Below are 23,036 nucleotides of genomic sequence, written 5' to 3'. Positions count from 1 at the left end.
GCAGATATTTTAGTTTCAGAACAATTATTGTGTTGTGGTGGACTTGAGTGCATTAGAGAATCTAAATATTTAGGTTCGTTTGGTAATGTTGTTCTAGTAACATCGTTTATATTTTTGGAAATACATGCAGATAAAAAAGTGTGTAAAAATATGTGTAAATATATATATATCTAAAAGCTGAAGCGTAGCATTTATTGTTGCTACGCTCCGGTTGAGCCATGTCAGCATCCATGTTATTATCATTTTTTTTCCAATTTTCCTATAATATTTTTAACATTTACACTTTTTTTAAAAAAATATTACACTTCTCTAAATTTTCTTTATCTCATACATTTTCATCTCCCCACTACTCTCTACCTTAATATCACTTTTCATCTCCCCACTACCCTCCCATACCTCTACCTTACATTTTCATCCCCACTACCTACTACCCTCTACCTTAATATCACTTTTCATCTTTCCTTTATCCTTTTTTTTTTGTCATTTCTTATTACATGCTCTTACTATAAATTTGTCATTCTCTTTTCCATTCTTTACATAATTTTCCCTCACAAAAAAGTTTTTCTCTCTCTCTCTCTCTCTCTCTCTCTCTCTCTCTCTCTCTCTCTCAATTTTTGGTGAATTTTTTTATTTTCTTCCATCTCTGCTTTAGGTTGATAATTGTTGTGTTCTTTAGAACTTTATATTGAGCTGATGTGATTTAGTTTGTGATTTAAATTTTTTCTATCTTTAAATTTTTAATTTTATTACATGTTTTTTCTTTAAATTCTTAATTTGGATTGCTTTGAATTCACCTATTTAGTTGTTCCATATATGTGCTTCTCAAAAAAAAAAAAAAAAAAAAAGTTGTTCTATATATGTTATTTTGTACAACATGACATTTGTTCTATGAAATTCCTTTTAGACTTGATACGTTATCTTTCATTTGATTTTTTTTCTCCTCATGTGTAGTGATTGACTTCTAACAAAAACTATTCTAATTATATATTTAGAAACCTATTCTTCTTAATTCCAACCGTTAAATTTTGTATGGCCATGGATTCTATTGAGCAATTAATATTGTACGGGGATGGCCTCAGGCCCCACAGGCCTCGGGCCCAAGCCTCACCACATGTTATGTGACCTTGTCCCCATTTTTGGACTTTTAGTCTCGACCTCGGCATCTCAGGGCCTAATTTGAGCCCAAGAGCTGGAATGGAACTGCGCTTGCCTGAATACCTCAAGCAAACTCCCTTCATCACTTCTAGCCTGGTTGAGAGCGTTATTGCCCGAGGATGCCTTGCCCTCGTTGCTAGATAGTGCCTTTGAGAACATCGTCACCGAGTAAGCTTTTGAAGGTGGGAATCAGTTCCAATGCCACTCCCACCTTTCCCAACGGAGCATCCACTTTGAATTGATGGAATCGGACCTCCATTCGCACTAGTGAGGGGAAGTAATCATGGCACCTCCACTTATCCAAGCCTATAAATAGGGGAAGAGAATGAGGAATTAAGGGTTGGCAATTCTGAGGAGAACATTGAGAGAAAGAACAAGCACACAAAGATAGTAAGGGAGTGACTCTGTGAGGAGAAAAACTTGAGGAAATAGGAGTGTACTTAGGTTGTCGAGCAAAGGATCACCCATAGTAGGAAACCCAAAGCCCACAATATAAATAGATTGTGAGCCCAAGTAGTGATTGAGCCCAACAACTATATTTTGGGTATGTACAGAGCCCAATTAAAGGTTGAGCCCAATAGCCATATTTTGAGTACGCATAATTGGCGCCAACTGGGAATCTCCTACAAGCTGTGGTTCTGCCAGGGTGCGTATGTGAAAATGTCTAGAGGACAATCTGGGAACTATGTTGAAAGTGGCTTTGGGAGATCTTCTCGGGATCCATATGGTGGGAAAGAAGGTAGAAGAGATGTGAAGATAGGAGCATGAGGAAGGGTAGTCGGCCTTGGAGAAGGGTCGTTTCAAACATATCGGATAATGTATGACACCTCAAGGCGCGATCGCTTCAACAGAAGGATGAAGAGCTCGACCAAAGGGACGAGGAACTTAAATGTCTTTGTAGGTTGGTGAGGGATTTGGAGTTGCAAGCAAGAGGTAGGCGTCAGAGAAAGGACCACGGGAGTGAAGGGAAAGGTCGGCTAGTGTTGGGATCCCCGTGGAGCAGTCCATCAATCTAGGTCTTATCAGCACCGGGATCACTCACAGGAGTATGTAGATCGGATTCGATTTCCCGGAGGAGAACAACCTCAGAATGCAGCCATGGACGCTATGAGCCACGCATTACATCGAGCTGCCCGATTACCATTCTTGAGGGATATTGAAAAGGCACCTATGCCGAACAGATTTACACGGCCACCATTCAATTCTTACGATGAAAGATGGACCAGTAGAACATGTAAGCCATTATATTCAAATGATGTCTTTGCACACTCATAACGATGCACTGATGTGTAAAGTGTTTCCATCAAGCCTCGCCCATTGCTTTGAGATGGTTCAATGGGTTAAGGAAAGGCTCGATTCACAGTTTTTCCCAATTGATTCAGAGTTTGGTGTACGGTTCATGACCTGCAGTTGAGTTCCGCAGCCTATGGATGCATTGCTATCAATGAAAATGGGGGTTGGGAAACCTCCGCAGCTACGCTAACCGGTACTAGGAACTGTACAACGAGATTGGCGAAGTAATGAAAAAAATTGCGGCGAGTACTTTTCGGATGGGGTTGCTGAGATTTGGACTACGGGAATCGTTGAGAAGAGGCTTTCGAGGATATGAGGCAGTTGATGAGGCGTATCGAAGCAATATAAACAGTTGAGGATGATCGGTTATAAAGCAAGGGCAAGCCCCGCCGTCATAAATCGCATTTTTTTTTCTCACATTAATTTTTTATTGTAAAATGTATTCTTGTGTCTATTAAAAGTTTGAATCATTCTTGTCTTTGAATACTTAATTAGTTTAATTGAAATTTTTTTACTCACTTTGGTAGACAATTTGATAACTTATATTAAAAATGAAAACTTTAATGATTCACTATGAAGGATACTAGGTTATATTTGTGTATAGATGTTTGTGCTTGTACATGTTTATAAAAGTTCGTATAAGCTAATAAATTAGTATCATAAGTTGGCCTTCCCAAAAAAAAAATTATGGCTACGCCCCTACTAACATAATCAAAAGAAAATTACAAGAACCCAAAACAAAAGGCTTTAGGGTAGAAGAAAGACTTCAGAGTGTAGAGTTAAGTGACCAAATGATGTTCGTAAATAATGCTACAGACAACATTTGCACTACTTTTTCCATGAGAGTTGATATAGTGAGTTGTTTAATGACATCACTTTATTGTCTATTGTAAAGTTGTAATTTACAACTATTTTGTGTTGGCTTTAATTCCGTACCAAATTTGATTGTAATTTCTTCAATCATATTTCCCTGTATTTATGTGTGTTTTTAATTGTAAGGGATGAGTGTGAAAGAGTGTGAAGACTCAAGCTTAAAAGGATGAACAAGTGGATTTCGCGAGTGTCTCACGAGAAGCATACTCACGAAGTAGCCACGTGTGGAGCACATGACTGGAAGGCAAAGAGTCATGCCAGTCTAGAGGATTTCACGAGTGTCTCGCAAGTAAGGCCTTCCCGCGAAATACTCGCAAAACGTTCTGTTTGGCAAAATGTCATTTTTTGTTTTATCAAGTCTTTACTCACAGTATATATACCCTTATTACCCACATATTGTAAGAAATACTTTTCAGAGAGAAACCCACAATCATCTACACATTTTCTTGTGATTTTCCTCTACTCCTACCTCTCTATCTCTAAATCCTTGAGAGGTTGATAGTCTAAACACTTACCACACCCAATCTGAGTGTTAAGTGAGATTTTGGTGCTATTGGAAAGTATTGAAATGAGCCATTCATTGGCGGATGCAATTAGGCTGAATTGCAAGATCTGGAAAAGTTAGAGAAGACAAGGTTCCGAGAAGCCAGTTGATAACAGGAGTTTAGAGTGCTCAAGTACATTTGGTAAACTAGGCTTGGAGGGTCTTTTGTTATTCGTGTACTCCAACTTTACTCTCTAGTGGATCGATTACCACTTGGAGGACGGCAAAGAGGTTTTTTGCTGAATTCTTCGGTTTCCTCTTCAATAACACATCTCGGTGTTATCTTGTGTTTGCATCTCTTTTCCCTACTCTTTAAGCCTTTCTTTATTGTTGATATTTATTGAACATGGCTTAGGGTAGTGTTATCGGTTGTTTGCGCTCATTTACTCTTATTTCGCACTTTGTTTAAGTTAGAGTAAAAGCGATCTAGCTATAATTTTTATTAGGGGTCTAAACAAGCTCTTGTGTTTTCACACAAATCTGAGCTTTCATCTATGATTGAGAACTCGCTTAGTGAAAATCTTTATGGAAATAATGAAGCTGAATCATTAGCATATTCTTCAGCTTCAGTTAGAACTCTTCTATAACTATTCTGCCCACTTCGTGGAAGTAGAGACCATGTAAAGGCACAGCCAAACCTCTGATGTCATTAAACACAACATGCATTTTCTCGCTGACCGCCCTACTATCCACATGGATTACTAATTAGAATCAAAGTTCTCTGCACTCATGTTGCTCCTGGCCTTGTTACAGTAACTCTTAATCCTAAACAGATAGTTGTTGACTTGTCAGGGGTTGTCCAGTTGTGACAACCGGCTAGTATGTGATTCCCCTTCCTATATTTCTTTACAAAGGAAGCAAGTCCCCTTCCATTTAAGCATCCTCTGGCTTGAAAGAATCCCTGCATAAAGATACTAACTGATTTGTTTGTTTTGGGCTTGTTGTAATTTGCTTCTTTGTATCTGATGAAGAATACTAATTGTTTTGGTGCTGTTGCGCTTTTGACTATTGTATTTTTTTTTTTTAATAAAGGTACCCTCTTTGCTGTTCCTTTAATTTGTTTTCCATTTTTTTTAATGATGAATTACTTTACATGGAATTTGTTTTTAAACAGCAGAATGGGGGGTTTTACAATGTGATGAGTGTGTTAAAAATCGCTAGCTTGTTATGCCGTTTTGTAAAATAACATAGAATGGAGAAAACTGTTTTCTTATTGACTGAACAATAAATTGTACAAAATGAATTGATTAATTATAATTACCAACTAAGCTCTTTCTATACAACCTCAAAACAGAGCATTATCTCCAGGCGCTAAAACTAACTAACCGTATTTCAACTAATCAACCAATTACAACTTTACAGCTGGCTTTCTCTCTAAATGAACTCTATGCTCTTTCACACATGTGGCTTGTGTGACTTCATTAATCAAAACACTCCGTTTCAAGTCCCTTCTTGCCTCTGTCGTTACACTTTTCAACCTTGCTTTTCTTCTTTCGTTTTTAGTGCTACTGCTTCTGTCGTTTGTAATGCTTCTAACTTCAACACTCCCCCTCAAGTCCAGAGTATTAGGCTCTGAGACTTGAACTAAGGAAGCTACTTGTGAATGCTTAGATTGCTCCTTTAACAATTTAGGTTGAAAAATGTCTTTCAAGCCTAGTTTCTCTGACAATCTCCCAAAAGAGGAAAAACCCAAAGCTTTAGTGAAGATGTCTGCAACTTGTGAGTTTGTATCAACATGGAAAGTCTTGATCATTCCCTCTAAAATTTTGTCCCTCACTAAATGACAATCAACTTCTATATGCTTGGTCCTTTTGTGGAAGACTGGGTTTGCTGCTATATACAATGCAACCTAGTTATCACAAAATAACATGGCAGGTCTTGAATGCTCAACCCTCAAGTCCTTCAACAATTGCAACACCCAAGTAATTTCACAGGCCACACTTGCCATGGCTCTGTACTCGGCTTCAGCTGAGGACCTGGACACAACTCCTTGTTTCTTTGATCTCTAAGAAATCAAAGAATTTCCCAAATACAGTGCATAACCAGTGAGAGACCTCCTTGTATCTGGGCATCCAGCCCAATCCGCATCACAAAAGGACTTAATATGCAACTCTGTGTTGCTGGGGAAAAATATGTCTTTACCTAGTGACCCTTTAATGAATTGAAGTACCCTGTGAACTGCCTGCAAGTGTGGTTCTCTTGGCTGTGAAACAAACTAACTCAACCTATGCACTGCATAAGTCAAGTCAAGTCTTGTCAAGGTAAGGTATAAAAGTCTTCCAATCAATCTTCTATACTGGCCTAGTTCCTCCAAAAACTTGCCTTCATACTTAGATAACTTCAAGTTTTGTTCCATGGGAAACTTAACAGATTTGCTGCCAATGAAACCAATGTCCTTGAGGATTTCCAAAGCATACTTTCTCTTATTGAGACTGATTCCTTCATCAGTCCTAGCCACTTCTAATCCTAGAAAATACCTCAATGAGCCTAGATCCTTCAAACCAAACTTAGCATCAAGAACTTTCTTCAAATTGTTGACACAATCAATATTGTTTCCTGTCAAGAGTATATCATCAACATATACCAATAAAACTGTGAATGAAGCTCCTTGTGTATGAGTGAACAAGGAGTAGTCAAACTTGGATTGGACAAACCCCATTTGTAGAATGGTTGAGGAAAACTTTTTAAACCACTGTCTGGATGCTTGTTTGAGACCATAGAGACTCTTATTCAGTTTGCAAACCAAATGATGATGCTTCCCCTTGCTGTGAAAGCTAGGTGGTAAACACATGTAAACATCTTCAAGCAACTCCCCATGAAGAAATGCATTATTTACTTCCATTTGATGAAGAAACCACCCTTTCACAGCAACCAATGACAAAACAATCCTGACTGAGACTGATTTTGCAACTAGAGAGAAAGTTTCTGAGTAGTCCAACCCAAGTTTTTAAGTGAAACCCTTAGCAACAAGCCTAGCTTTGTACCTCTCAATATTGCCATTAGGTAAGTATTTAACTCTATAAACCCATTTGCAACCAATGGCTGACTTACCAGGAGGCAAAGGGGTTAAAGTCCAAGTGTCATTCACCTCTAAAGCCTCAATTTCTTTGTCCATGGCAACTCTCCACTCAGGAAATTGCACTGCCTGCTGAAATGAGACAGGCTCTGAAGGAGTGGAAGAAACAGCCAGAACAAAGGAATGAAAGGTAGGTCCAAGATATGAGTAATTCAAATGATCTAAAAGGTCATAAGGCAAACCTGAACTAGGTTTGGTACTAGCAAATTTGCAAGTGTAATCAGACAAGTATGAAGGAGGGTTGTGGAACCTAGTGGACCTTCTAAGAGGAAAAATGGAATCAGAAGTACAAGGAAGAGGATCACAAGGCTGGGAAGAAAAAGGATTATCAAGATTATCAAGATTAATTGGATCAAGAAAAGTTTCTACAGAAACAGGTTCCACAGAAATAGAAGGAGCAAAAATAGAGTTAGTAATTGGGGATGAAGTAGGATGAGGAATGGAGGAAGAACAAGGAACAAGGACAGAATCAATAGAGTCTATTGTAGTGTGAGGGAAAACAAAATCATCCAAATAAGAAATGGAAGGTCGAGAACATTCAGCATAAGAAAAAATGGTTTCATAAAAGATAATATCTCTGGAAATGTAAATGGAATTGGTCTGAATATCAAGAACCTTGTAACCTTTAATGCCATGAGGCTAGCCAAGAAACACACATTTTCTGGCCCTAGGTGCAAACTTCTGTCTATTGTGTGATAAGGTAGAAATGAAACATAAGCAGCCAAAAGTCCTTAAATTGTGATAAGGTGGAGAAGAATTGAAAAGCATTTCATAGGGACTCTTATTACCTAATGCCTTAGAAGGAATTCTATTTATAAGATGAACAGCAGTCAAGATGCAATCACCCCAAAAGCATAAAGGAATGTGAGACTGAAATTTCAAAGCTCTTACAACATTGAGGATGTGTTGATGCTTCCTTTCAGCAATACCATTCTGCTGGGGAGTATCAACACATGAAAGTTGATGCAAAATGCCATTAGACTGGAAAAATTCTTTCAAGAAAAACTCAGTGCCATTGTCACTTCTAATGGTTTTGATTTTGCTATCAAATTGGGTTGAAATCATTGAAGCAAATTTAGGAAACAGAAGCTAAGTTTCAAATTTATGTTTAAGTAAGTAAACCCATGTGCATCTAGTAAAATCATCCACAATAGTCAAAAAATATTTGCAACCATCAATAGTACTAACAGAAAAGGGACCTCATAGGTCACAATGAATCAATTCAAAAGGCTTATTGGTTACATGAGAACTAGAAGGAAAAGAGAGCCTTTTTTTTCTTTGAAAAATGGCATACATCACAGCAAGTAGCCTTATTTTGAACATCAATATCTACAAAATGCTTCATCAATTGAAGTTTAGACAAAGAAAGGTGTCCTAATCTAGAATGCCACAAATCTGAAGGAGAAATGTGACTGACATTATTGGCAAGAGCAACTGATCTTGATGGAGGAACAGAAGCTTGAAGCAAATATAGACCATTGCTTTACTTACCCAAACCAATCATGCTCCATTGAGCAAGGTCCTGGATGAAACACCAATCACCAAAAAATATAAGGCAACAAAGTTTATGCTTAGTGAGTGTGCTAACTGAAATGAGATTGAAATTAAAGGATGGAACACACAATACATCTGTAAGGGTGAGTGTAGATGAAATTTGCACAGTGCCAATGTGTGTTACTACAACCTTTTCCCCATTTGGCAAATAGACACAAGAATGGATAGTAGAAGTGATTGTGGTTAATTGTGACACTGAGTGCACCATGTGATTAGTGGCCCCAGTGTCAAGAATCCAAGAATTGGACTTAAAACAATGTCTATCAATGACTTGGGCTGAAAAGATAGAATGAGATAAATTGGGGGCAATCCAAAAGGGATTACCTAAGAAATTGGAAGAAGATGATGAAGCTGAAGCAACTGTAGGAGATGAATTGACTGTGGTAAGAGGAAGTGCAGGTGCCATTACTGAAGCAACCTATGGAGCAGTCTGAGTACCAATGCCATTTGGAGCACCAAAACCTAAACTAGATGCAGTATGAGCCTTTAGAAAATTAAGAAGTTGTTTACATTGAACCTGAGAAACTGGACATTGAGGCTGAGTGGTCTATTGACAATTCTAAAGACCAAAACCACCAGGAAAACCTCCAAAAAAATTTTGTGAAACACCAAAAGGAGTCTGAAGACCAGTCTTGAACTGATTAGCATCACAAGGTTGAACATTAAGAAGACCATCAAACCCAAAACTTCCTGTGATTTGATTAGCCATAGCCTTTTTTCCACCCTTTTGCTTATACCCTGGAGGGTATCCATGAAGTTTGTAGCACTTATCTGCTATGTGACCAGTGAAGCCACAATAAGTGCAAACTGGTCTCTCCTTCTTGAAGTTGCCTCCTTTGCCTCCATTGTTCCGAGCAGTACCTTGATTACCTTGAAATGACTTACTGCCATTGACATATATAGCAACAGGATCCAGTTGCCGAACCACATTAACAGTGTTGCCCATGTTTCTCCTTTTCTCTTCTTGTAAAACCAATGAGCACACCTTGCTAAGAGGGGGAAATGGCTCAATAAGCAAGATTTGCCCAATCAAGGTCCCATAGCTGTCATTCAAGCCCATTAAAAAACGGAAAACATGCTCTTTATGCTGTGCATCTAGCTGAGATGACCTAGAACCACAAACACAAGCACAATGGCACACTATGAAAGGTTGATTATTCACAAACTCATCCCACAGAGTCTTGAATTTGGTGAAGTAGGAGCTCACTGAGAGTGATCCTTGAACCAAATGTGAAATTTTCTTTTGAAGCTCAAACAGCCTTGGAGTGTTGTCCTGAGATAACCTATTCTTGAGATCAATCCACAAATCTCTTGCTGAATTGATGTACATCACACTAACCTTAAGATCAGGACTGAGTGAATTGGTCACCTATGATAGGATCGTTGTGTTGCACCTATTCCAGGAATTGAACAAAGGCGAGGTTGGATCTGGTTCTGAAATTGCACCATTGACGAATCCAAACTTATTTCTGGAGCTCAGAGCCAGAAACACAAATCTCGCCCAGGTCATGTAGTTCTCAGGACCAATGAGAGGCTAAGATGTAAGAATCAAACCAGGATTTTCATTCGCTGGTAAGAAAAAGGGGTTATTAGCAGATTCATCTGCCATAGCTGCACTTCCAGTTGGTGTAGACGAAGAAGAAGGTGCACTTGATGAGTCTGAAGTCATGAGAAACCAAGAAAATCAAGAGTAAATTTCTATTTGGCAAGAGAGAAAAGGAAAGAAAACAGGCTCTGATACCATGTAAAATAATAGAGAATTGAGAAAACTGTTTTCTTATTGACTAAACAATGAATTGTACAAAATGAATTGATTAATTATAATTACCAACTAAGCTCTTTATATACAACCTCAAAACAGAGCATTATCTCTAGGCGCTAAAACTAACTAACCATATTTCAACTAATCAACCAATTACAACTTTACAGCTGGCTTTCTCTCTAACTGAACTCTGTGCTCTTTCACACGTGTGGCTTGTGTGACTTCATTAATCAAAACATTTCGTTTCAAGTCCCTTCTTGCCTCTGTCGTTTCACTCTTCAACCTTGCTTTTCTTCTGTCGTTTTTAGTGCTACTGGTTCTGTCGTTTGTAATGCTTCTAACTTCAACACGTTTGATGTCAGATGGAATCTGATAGTGTGATCAGTATTTGTATTCGCATGATACATAATTTTTATTTATTTTCCCTCCTACGTGCATTTCTTGGATCTTTTAATGTGGGAGTCGAGAGTAATTTCGCTAGAATTAGAGGAATAGAAGTATTCTTCTTTCATGAAATATTTTCTTGAATAACTTTTGTTTCTTGGAATTCACACGTGGATCCCATAAAATAAGTCTTGAATAGACAAATTTGTGAAGCGGTAACAATTTAATCATCCATGACTAAGTCATTACACTTTTAAGCAAACACTCTTACAAATCAAGTTTGAAGAGTTATCTCATCATAACTAATATTTTCATCTGCAAACCAAATCTATAGCTGAATTTGAGAGGTCCAACACATTTCTATGAACTTCAAAATATTTTGTTAAAAGGCCACCGGTTTCCTTCCACGAAGATATATATATTCCAAAGCTTTTCCATAGCGTTGTGTCCTTTTCCTTCAAAAGTTTTGTTCACTCTTTTTTATTTTTTTTATTTTATTTAGTTTTCCTTTAAATGAAAGCTTGTTTGATTACCAAGAACTTGCAAGAAAAGGAAATTGAGTATTTGGAATAATTGATACAACAGAAAAATCAAAGGAGAATGCTTCATATTTTCTCAACCCACCAACCTGCCGCGTCAAAACTCATCCCTATGTGATTTTCTCAACCTGCCAGGGAGGCTCAGTTGAGAATTTCCTATCTAACTCACTCCAATCAATCCCAATTGTTTGTCCTAGTTAATCAATCCTATAGTATGCAAGTGGGTAATACACATTTTTTGTTATTGATAATTTGATAGTACGAAGAAGGAGAGGGGATTTTGAATCCTAAATGTCTTGAAAATAATAGGACGTGTCCTCCAGTTTAGCTACAAGGTTCTTGGCAATACCTCCAACTAAACGGCTTGCACGAATGGTTGGTTGTCTCTGTCTTTTGCGCTGGCACCCACTATCTACCTAGGCTCCCAAACCCTAAATTTAGCTTTGATTTTTCACTCTCAACATAGCGAATGATGTCCTAGCACTCCTACCCTAAGCAAGCTCCAGTTGAGTTTCAGGTGGTTTGGGGGGCAAGAATTCTGATTTCCTCTCTCCACAATTCCCTATATCCTTTTTGTTTTTAATGAGTCTGATTATTCTTCCTTAGTTGGTCTCCAATTTTTTCTGAGATTTACAATCTTTGAGGGAATTCCATGTGCCTGGTGTATGTTGAGTTTGTGATTTCCTTTTTCTCGAAAACATGCAGACATTAGCCTTCTTCTTTAAATAGTAAATTGCCCGCTAATTTTCTCGATATGGTGACTTCAACAAGTCTATCAAGAACCATTCAATAATAACTGGGCGAAAAAGTAGGGGAACGACAGAAAGAAAGAGAGAGAGAGCAGTCATGCTAATCGCTGGTAAACTCACTGCAAATTCTGCTTTCTTCATCAACTTCATAGCTTAGGTTTTTTTCCTTATATATGTAACACATTAATTTTTTCAGGTCTTGGCACTTTGATCTTCAAAAAGAGGAAGTTGATAGAGGTCTTCCCTAAAAGTGTTAGGACAATTTGGAATGGATGTGAGCTCCGTGTATTGGTTTTATTAAGTCTGTTCTTACAAATGGTTCTCATCCTTTTGGGCAAGCGGAGGAAGTACATTGCCAAAAATTGGATAAGAATAGTCCTTTGGGTTGCATATTTGTCTGCAGATTGGATTGCGACAGTTTCACTTGGCGTCCTCTCCCAAGCTGAAGGTGATAGCAAGGATCAGTCATTTGATCCCAACTATATCATAATGTCATGTTGGGCACCATTTCTTCTCTTGCATCTTGGTGGTCCAGACACCATTACAGCCTACTCATTGGAAGACAATGAATTATGGCCAAGGCGCTTCCTTGAGCTAGGAGTCCAGTCTGTAGTGGCATTTTATGTGTTTCTAAGGTCTTGGACAGGCACCCCAATTAATGCTCTGGCAATTCCAATGTTCATAGCTGGAATAATTAAATTTGGGGAGAGGATATGGGTTCTACGTTCTGCAAGCAGTGATGTCTTCAGAGATTCCATGCTCCCTCGACCTGACCCAGGACCTAACTACGCAAAATTCATGGATGGCTACAGTTCCAAGAAAGCTGAGGGATTCAAGATTTCAGTAGGAACATTTGAAGCTCCTACAGTTGTTAGACACAACAATTTTCCAGATGCATTGCATGAGGCTTCTTATTTCTTCAAAACTTTCAAGCGTTTATTTGCAGATCTCATCCTCAGCTTCCAGGATCGCTGAAATAGCCAGTCTTTCTTCAAACACGCAGAAATGACTTGCGAGAAAGCTTTTGAAGTGATAGAGATTGAGCTTGGGTTCATGTACGATTTACTTTATACAAAGGCTAATTTGATCCATTCTCGCCTGGGTAGTGTTTGTCGTTATGTTAGTTTATCATATACTTTTGCTGCATTTGTAGTCTTCTTGATGATTGATCAGAGTCCTTACTCAACTATTGACAAGGGGATCACTCTTTTGTTGCTGATCGGAGCTATTGTTCTAGAGATATATGCCGTAATTGTACTACTTTCTTCAGATTGGTCAAAGCTTTGGCTGAGTAAGCACAAAAACCGATTTGTGGATCTCGTCTCTAAATTTAACTTGCATTTACAATCATGTTTTGGATTATGTTTTCTGTTACCTCTGAATAAGAGATGGTCAAATTTTGTAGCGCAATACAATCTCATGAGTCACTGCATCAAACGTAAGTCAACTAAAGGGAGTGGAATAAAGGATTTCATTAATAAAATGTTAGAGCAACATTGGTACAAGAATTTGGAGCCTGTCCCTATGGATTTGAAAGAAAAGATATTTGAACAGCTCAAGAATGCAAGCAGCATGTCAGATATCAGGGTTTCTAAGCAATTATTTGCTTGTAGTGATGATGACGATCATGAGAAAAAGAAATGTTTTGTTAATCTTGCTCAGAGCATGGAGGTAGTAGACTTTGATAAAAGCATTCTTCTCTGGCACATTGCAACAGATCTCTGCTATTATATTGATCAGGACAATGATTCGGAAACTGTTAAAAAATTAATACATATGAGTAAATTGCTATCGAATTATTTGGCACACCTTCTAGTAAAGTGCCCTTACATGCTGCCCAGTGGGATTGGTCAAATCAGATTTCAGGACACTTGTGCTGAGGCTATGGAGGTTATAGAAGAAAGAGAATATATATCAGACGAACACAAAGCTTGTGAAGTGTTATTTAAAGAGAACACGGAAATTCCGCCATCTCAAATAAAAGGTGACAGAAGCAAGTCGGTGCTATTTGATGCGTGCATACTTGCACAATCTTTGCAATTCCTGAAGAGACAGAATAATTGGGACACTAAACAAAAGTGGGAGACCATCAGCAATGTATGGGTGGAGTTGCTATCTTGTGCTGCAAGTCAGTGTAGATGGGTAGGTGTAATTGAAAGATACTTCAAGCCTTGTTGATATTTCTACAGTTTAAAAAACTCATATTTTGACCTGTCAAATTCCTGTAGAGAAAAGGTTACATGATCTCTATAGGTGATGTTTCTAATATAGTTGTAGTTGATGTTCTTGTGGTTGTTTTTTGCTTAAAAATGATGACTTTCAGAATCTATATTTTTGTCTTAGTGCTAATTGCCATGCAAAGGTTTATCTATTTGTGCAATCGCAAAGTTCTAATTGCTTCAGAGTTTTATTTATCACCAAATTAGATTACATATTCAGTTTTGGTGCATTTTCTTCTCAAACAAGCATCGACACACTAACACACTACTTACAAATGGAAGAGAAAAAGAGAGCTTTTTTCCGGTACTATTTCTCTTCTCTTCACTTTTGGTATGCAAATGGATGTAATAGCTCTTTTTCTGTACTCTCTTCTCTGCACTCTTGGTATGCAGATGGATGTATGCATGGTTTTATATAGCCTTCAAGCACATCTTCCAACCTACATAAAATTTCTTACTTTAGATAGATTCACTTGACCTTATTAATTTAGCTTAAATGAAAGCTATATAGCCTTCAAGTACATCTTGATCGACCCAACTCACCAAAATTTCTGATAGAGAAGTTTGCCTAAAACTCGCTCGAGTTAACTACATATAATTTTTATTATCTCATTTTAATAATAGGATTCTTGTTCAATCCTATCTCTAATATTACCACTATATATATTTAACAAATATAAAAAAAAAAAAGATTGGAGAGAGAGAGAGAGAGAGAGCACTGCTCCATAAAATGCAAATTTCGAGAGTTTTAGGCATAAACTTCCTTTACTAGATAAGATGAGGAAGAAATAGTGTGAAAATTACACTTTACCACATTAAATTATACCTCTGATTACACTTTGCACCCTAAACTTTTCAAATGCATATTTTGCATCCTAAACTATGATTATTGTTATACTTTACACCTCAAAATCAAGTTTGTTGTTAACTTAGACGGAAAATATGGCACCACGTGAAAATACCTAATTGCCCTTCTTCTCAATCCTTTAAAAATAAATGAGAAATTACACTTTACCACCCTAAATTATACTCTTGATTACACTTTGCACCATAAACTTTGAATTTCTATCCAAATTAACAGAAAACTTAACAGTATGATGTAAAGTGTAACAAGGGTTATAGTTTAGATACAAAACATGCATTTGAAAAGTTTATGGTGAAAAGTGTATTATAGGGTATAGTTTAGAGTAGTAAAGTGTAATTTTTTTGTAAAAACCATAGGTGAAAAAACCAAATGTGGAAAAAGAAGCTATAGAAAAGTCAAAAAGTCAAAAGTAGAACTTTTTATTTCTTAATTTTTATTAAAGTAAAAAGTAAAGCTAAGGATTTAAGAAAGAGAAAAATTGATAAAACATTGAGAAAGCAATAAAATACAGTAATGAAAAAAGAAGTTTATGCGTTGCAAGCTGGAACTTGGAAGTGTTTAAAAAATTTAAAGAAAATATCAAATTGATATTAATAATATTTAAAAATTAATTTTGTTTTATCATATTACATATGATTATATACCCTATTTGTGTGTTGTTTGGATAGCATGATTTGAGCACATAGACTTGGATTTGAGTGATTAAAATCTAATTACATTGTTACACTTTACACCTCAACATCAAGTTTGTTGTTAACTTAGATGGAAAATATGGCACCACATGAAAAGATCTAATTGTCATTCTTCTCAATCCTTTAAAAAAAAATGAGAAATTATACTTTACCACCCTAAACTATACTCTTGATTACACTTTGCACCATAAATTTTGAATTTTCATCCAAATTAACAGAAAACTTAACAGCATAATGTAAAGTGTAAAAGGGGTTATAGTTTAGGATACAAAACATGCATTTGAAAAGTTTATGGTAAAAAGTGTATTACAGTGTATAATTTAACATAATAAAGTGTAATTTCTCCATAAAAACAGAAAGGGACAATAGGTGAAAAAAAACAAATGTGCATAAAAGAAGCTATAGAAAAGTCAAAAAGTCAAAAGTAGAGCTTTTTATTTCTTAATTTTTATTAAAGTAAAAAGTAAAGCTAAGGATAAAAGAAAGAGAAAAAATGACAAAACATTGAGAAAGCAATAAAATACAGTAATAAAAAAAAAAGAAGTTTATGTGTTGCAAGCTGGAACTTGGAAGAGTTTAAAAAAATTTAAAGAAAATGTCAAATTGATATTAATAATATTTAAAAATTAATTTTTTTTATCATATTACATATGATTATATACCCTATTTGTGTGTTGTTTGGATGGCATGATTTAAGCACATAGACTTGAATTCGAGTGATTAAAATCCAAATACTTTGTTTAGATAGTTTACAAAGGGTCAAGGATTTAGATTTAACAAACCGCCAAAGATTTTAATTTTAAACCTTAAAATTTTTGAATTTGAAATAACTTCTAAACTTATAGAATTTTAAAAATCCATATGACATACTTAAATATTTATGAATTTGAAATCTCAATTAAAATTCAGATCCAAATCCAAATTTAAATTCAAATATCCAAACACAACGTATGTATATATATATATATATATAATTTCAAAATAAACAACCAACCAAAACAGTCTCTCTATAATAGAAAATTCAAAACATCGTCCCTTCATAAACAAAACAAAACAATGCAAAACACAACATAACCATCTCTGTACAAAGCATTTACTTTCCACGGTGGCCCATTTAAAGACTTGACTCCTCTTAATAATGTGCAGGAACTAGGGACCCACTGTCACCTCCATTTTCCATCTCCTTACAATTAGTCTTGCTTACCAAATGGACTGGAAGCTTACTATGGCTGAGTTTTTCTTCCTTTTCAATTTTTAGTTTTCCACTCAAATTAGTTTGCATTGTTTGGAATGCCACGGGGGAGGTTGTTGTTGTAAGAGTTAATGACCTGCTTATTGATGAATTAGTTGAAAGACGTCAACTTAAACTCCGGCTCCAGCTGGGATTGCTAGAAAGGGAATTGAAGCTCATGCTTGCTATGTTAGACCATATAGAATCCTTGGAAGGACCAAGCCAAGATATGATTCTGAAAGTTCAATATGTGTATAAAATACCCTTGAACGTTTAGACTCCAAATTATAAAATATCAATTCAAACTTATAATCAAACAATTAATGTGCAGAACATGAACATAAGCCAATCACAGAATTGATAACTAATCTAAGCCAAATATAAGCACATTCACAGCAGTAAATATAAAGCAAAGATAAAGGAAAGAAAGATGCAAACACACGGACAACACATGATGTGTTATCGAAGAGGAAACCAAAGTCCTCAACGTAAAACCTCTTCGTCGCCCTCCAAGCGGTAAATAATCCACTAAAGAATGTAGTTGGGATACATGAACAGCAGAAGACCCTCCAAGCCTAATCTACCCAAGCACCTAAGCCCTCCAAGTTTCTTGCTCCAACGAGGTTACGCCGAACCTATTTCTTCTTTAGCTTCCCAAATTCCGCTACTATACCATAGCATCAACCAATGTATATTGGTTCCTTCCAAACTGCTTCCCTTAACACCAAATGAACCTTCTCACACATGTAGGTGTGGTGAGATAAGGATTTGGTCAATGACCTCTCAAGGATATGACAATGGAGAGGAAGAGAGTAGAGGAATTTGAAGAGTCTCTAAGGTAAAGATTGGGGATGAAGCAATCTTGTTTTTCTCTAAGGTTTCTCTCACAAAATTCTCTCTGGAAGCTCTCTCAATTTAGTGGGTACAAGGGTCTATATATAGTGGTGTGTGTTTGGAATACGAAGAGACAGTTTTTACCAAACAAGGCTGGTTGGCGGCTTGACCTTGTGGCTTGTCCAAGTCGCGACGTAATGGCCTGGCCAGCCTGAGACTTTTGTCCTGTAGTGCGACAGCTGGCACAACCCTTCAGCTCTCCTATGTGCATCTCACGTGCCTGCAATTGGCGGTTTGCCAGTCGCGAGTAAGCCGCGAGTCCTAACCGCGAAACTCTGCCTTCTTGCACATACTTGAGCTTTTTTTCACATCTTCTCACGCACTACCCATACAATGATCAGGGTTACTAAGTGCTTAATTATAAACAAATTGGCACGGAATAAAACCAACAAGATGGTTGATAAATTTCAACCTTACAGATTCGTTGGGCAGAAAAGGCAGGGGATGTTGTTCGCTTCTCCGAGGATATAATCGACTCTTTCATGATTGCAACAACAAAAAGGAGCAATGAAAAAGTGTTGAAGCAATTTGCCTTGTTTTTCAGTGATATATTTCTTGGTTTCAAGTTAAGTCCCAAGGTAAAGAGCCTCATGCTTCGTATCAATAATCTCTCTAAAGAAAGTAAAGTCCTTAATATCACAATTGACGGTGGGGGAAGAGGGGGAGCACAAGCACAACGTAAGTATCTGGGCTGAACAAAATGTAAAGTTCCTACTCTGCCTTACATGAACACATCTGTTGAGAAGGAATGTGCAGGATTCGTGATGTATTCCACGATTTGTATTTGTGCACAATTGGATCCATTACCGTGCCATCTTTGTTGCTTATGTAATCCATTTGTTTGTTGCTTATATAATCCAATTATATCGTTTATTTGTTGCTGTTTATTAATTGTGGGAGAGCGCACGATACCTCGTATAAGTTATCGGCTTAATGTACGTAAACAAATCATCAACATTGGCTTAATGTACGCAAACAAATCATCAATGTCAGAAAAGAATGTGAAGTGACTACAATGTCGTCAACAGAGGAGAACGTGATATCAGAGACTAACACCATCATTTCTTCTTTCTTAGAGCAAATTGAAATCATGCTAAGTCCAAAGTTTCTTTTCTACTCGTTAGCCACCTGGGAGGTTAAGCAACTAAGGCAATACATCAAACGTATAAATAATCTTCTGAAACATTTAGGAGCTGTTGGAGAGCTAGATAAAAGGGAGAATGTTTGGTTGGGGGGGGGGGGGGGGGGGGTTTACTTATCACCTTTTTAATTCTAATTAACTCTAAAACTACTATAACTTTAATATAAAACTATTGGTCCCACCTAGTAATGATTAAAAAAAAAAAAAAAAAACTACTGCTAATGCTATATGCCTATATGGAATAGGAATCACAGCAGCCTAATACTAATAGAACTCTAAAAAAAAAAAAAGTGTATATATAATACAGTATAAAGCACGCCTCTCTTCAAATAAAAAAATTAAAAAAAAAATCTTTGGATTTTTTAAAAATTAAGTAAGGGGGAAAAATTAGTTTTTTCATTGTTTGCAATTTTGTTAATATAATAAGGGTAAATTTGATAATTCATTTGGTTAAGCAATTTTAAGCTTTGCTATTCCTCAAAATCTCTCCAATTTTGGGGAATTAAAAATTAGGGGTTAGAAGTAGTTAGAACCCCTCCAAATCCCTCCCCCTCCTCTCTTAAAAAACATCTAAATAAGGTAATTTAACTTACTCTCTCTCTTTCTACTCTACTTCCCTTAACTCCTCCTCCATCCAAACAAGCTATTAGAGTTTCTTTTGAGTTTTTAAAAGTATTCAAGCTGATCTTTTAAAAGCATTCAAGTCATTTAGTCACGTTTAAATATTCATAAGTATATAGCGTACCCTTAATATTCATGTTAAATTTTTTCAGATTAATTTTTTACTTTCAATCTTATCTTTTAATCTTCCCCCCCCCCCTTCCTCGACCTAAATTCCTGGCTCCGCCACTGATATATATAATTTAATATGTTTGTTAAAATATTTTCTTTTATTTGTAAACTTATTTTAAATTGTTTTTAAAAATAATTTTAAATCATCAATATTAAAAATAAATATTATGTTTGATAATAAAATCGAAAATCCATTATACATGATATGTTTGCAAGCTCATAGCATTTAGTGAAAGCTTATAGGACAAATTATGAGGCTTTTTCTTCTACTTTTGGGAGTTTTATAAAATTGCCAAAATCAAACAAGGAAAGAGCTGGCCCTCAAAAGTAAAAAATAACCTAATAGTTTACTTTCAGGTTTTATTTTTTATCGGTTTCAACAAAACTAAAACAAGATTATATTCATAAGAAAAGTGCTTTATTTGATCCTTTGTAAGCAATCTACTGGGGACTTTTTAGTTTTGAAAATGATTGAAAGTCAACTCCCTTTGAGAAAGCACACAGTGTTTTACTTGTTACCTAACAATATTAAAGTGTATCTTGAATATTCTCTCTCTCTCATCACCACCAACCAAATAGTGCAGGGAAGATCTTCCTCCTGGCAAGGAACCCTGCATGCTGAGAGTAGACTCATCCTTCACTATTTCTAAGATAAGAGTGTAGTCTACTTGTGCTGGATTCACAACACATCCAATAGTTAGAGAATTCACAAGTGCACCTACTCCATACATCCACTTCAATCTTAGAATTGGGACTCCAAAATTAACTAGGAGAAACTAGCCAATTCTCATAAGCATATAGAAAATTAACCAAGAAGGATATCAAAATAACCAAAGAAAAACCATTTGTCATAAGCTTATTTAGCTCTCTCTCTCTCTCTCTCTCTCTCTCTCTCTCTCTCTCTCTCTCTCTCTCTCTCTCTACGTTGCATCACCAACAATCAAAACCAATAGAATCAAAGACCCAAAACCACCAAGAATCCCACATCATGACACGATGACACCACCAAAGGCCCAACCAACCACCATCAAGTCAAACCAAAGACCATCATGGCATTGCATCATCAAAGACCAAAAAACAAAACACTCTCTTGAACCACCAACGAAGACAATAAAACCCAAACCCAACCACACCAAAACACAACCATATCAATCACCTAAATTAAATTTCAAACCATCAAAAACCCATATTTCATTCACATAGGTTGAAGAAGATCCATTTGTTGGGCAGTGCTCCGATTCACCTAAATTAAATTTCAAACCCATCAAAAACCCATATTTCATTCACATAGGTTGAAGAAGATCCATTTGTTGGGCAGTGCTCCGATTCACACTCGAAGACAGCTAAGCAACAACACCGAGATTGATCTAAGTGACGATGGTGGTGTTGTGGTAGGGGTTCAAGATAAAGTTTTTTTTTTTTTTTTTGGTGGGGGGGGGGGGGGCGCTGTGGATGTTTGCTATATTGTGGCGAAAAATATGTTTGTTGGTGGTGGCGAATGCACGCACGCACGCGCACGAGAGAGAGAGAGAGAGAGAGAGAGAGAGAGAGAGAGATATGGAGATGGGTTAATGATTTTAGGGATTTTGGTGTAGATGTGTCTGAGTTTTAATTTATTTTTTTATTAAAAGAACTAACATGGCAATACAGTTGATAGATAATATGGCATGAAAAATAATATTTTATTATTTCATTTGACACATCAGCTTTTTCTATCTAAGGGATAACAGTAGGGAATAAATTGATACGATACTAAAAATGTTGGGACCAAATTGACACAATTGAAAGGGTATAAACCAAATTGAGATATGGTGTAAATAATAGGGACCAACTTTGTAATTTACCCACAATTAAAATTTGTGAAGGCCTTTTTAATTTATTTTCAAAAGTACTCCTTTTTATATATATGAAAATTTTCAAAAAACTTTTTGTAGTATAGAGATTTTTTTTCCATTTCTATTTTGAAATATATTGGTTGAAGTAAATTAGTTATTATTTTTCAAAAGAGTGTTGTTACATTTGTACAAAAACAACATGCATTTCAAAATACAAAAAAATAATAAAATAAAATAAAATAATACATGAAGTATGTTGTTTAAGTTTGGTGAATTGTTCTTTTAAAAAAAAGTTTTGTGAATTGTCATTTTGGTCTTTTAAGTTTTATTTTTATTATTTTAAACTTCTAAATTCACTTTTATTGCCACCATTAAATCCTTTCATCTATAATTTATGTTAACCATCAAATATATAATTTTTAATACTTTCATCTATAATTTATGTTAACCATAAAAAAAATATAAAATTTTAATACAAAAAAAAATTAAAATTTTATTTTAAATCAATATTAAATATAATATTAAAAATTCCTTTAAGCTCCATTAATGGAGAATCAAGCAGAAAAATCATTACCATCCCATCAATTAATGGAGCATCAACCCAAAATATGATCTAACAAAATAATAAATAAATAAAATCAAAGAAATACCCACATAGAATAAACACATCTTTAATCCATCACCACACACTAGCATTCAAAGCCAAATAACCTTAATTACTCAGCCACATAAAGAAAACAACCCTATTAGAACCCCAACAACATCATCCACTTCGTTCTTGTCATTTCTTCCGATATGACTCGATCGATCTTTGACACCGGAGTGTCCCAAGTTCCAATTGGCCCAATCTGATACTAAACCCAACCCAGGCATTCTCCTTAAAGAAAAAAAGTGCAGCCCATCATTTCGAAAAAAAAAAAAAAAAAAAAAATCATTAATAAAAGGAAGTCAAATAGTCTTTAATTAGTGTCTTCTAGGATATATCAGACTTTATGTTTTATTTCTCCTAAACAGACAAGTATTTTATTGTGCTTTTAGTTCCAAAGAGTCATGTCTAACTTTGGTCATGCCTATGTTTAAGTTTTAATTACTATTTTCATTCTCCTATGCTTAAAGGGTTGTTCTAAGCTCTATGTTAGCCTTTTGGATAAGTTAAATAAAACCAAATTGTATTTTTAGATTAAAAATATTTATACTTCACAAGATGGATTTCTTCTTTTAAACTCTTATCCCATTGGTGGATTCCTTGGGTGGCGAATTCTAGTTCTGTATCTCTTTGGGTGGTGTTTTTGTATCCTATAGAGTGATGAGTCATTTATCCCTTTTATTTATTAAGTGTTTGGTTCAACCCATCATACCATATTACATTCTAGCTATCCTTCACCCCATTTATCGGATCAGTTTGGTTTTTCCCTTACAAATCCAGTATCAGTTGGTA

At 36.0% G+C, this 23,036-nt stretch overlaps 1 protein-coding gene across 3 annotated transcripts; it reads left to right on the top strand.

Annotated features, from left to right (window-relative positions):
- The first annotated feature begins 3,429 nt into the window (after positions 1-3,429).
- On the top strand, positions 3,430-14,271 carry LOC111997237 (uncharacterized). 3 transcript variants are annotated; one of them, XM_065764760.1, is made up of 3 exons: positions 3,430-3,610; positions 11,952-12,039; positions 12,126-14,271. In XM_065764760.1, the coding sequence occupies exons 1-3, from the start codon at positions 3,488-3,490 to the stop codon at positions 12,902-12,904; spliced, it is 990 nt and encodes a 329-aa protein (XP_065620832.1). In that variant the 5' UTR covers positions 3,430-3,487; the 3' UTR covers positions 12,905-14,271. The 3 variants fall into 3 exon arrangements, with proteins under 3 accessions (XP_065620832.1, XP_065620831.1, XP_023885068.2); XM_065764759.1 differs by having other exon boundaries at positions 3,432-3,610; XM_024029300.2 differs by having other exon boundaries at positions 3,432-3,610; positions 11,886-12,039.
- The last annotated feature ends 8,765 nt before the right edge of the window (positions 14,272-23,036 follow it).

The sequence above is a fragment of the Quercus suber genome, unplaced genomic scaffold (genome assembly GCF_002906115.3).
Source record: "Quercus suber isolate HL8 unplaced genomic scaffold, Cork oak 2.0 scaffold_582, whole genome shotgun sequence".
Lineage (NCBI taxonomy): Eukaryota > Viridiplantae > Streptophyta > Magnoliopsida > Fagales > Fagaceae > Quercus > Quercus suber.
Note: the sequence above shows the minus strand (reverse complement) of the source record. Positions and strands in the feature narration are given on the sequence as shown.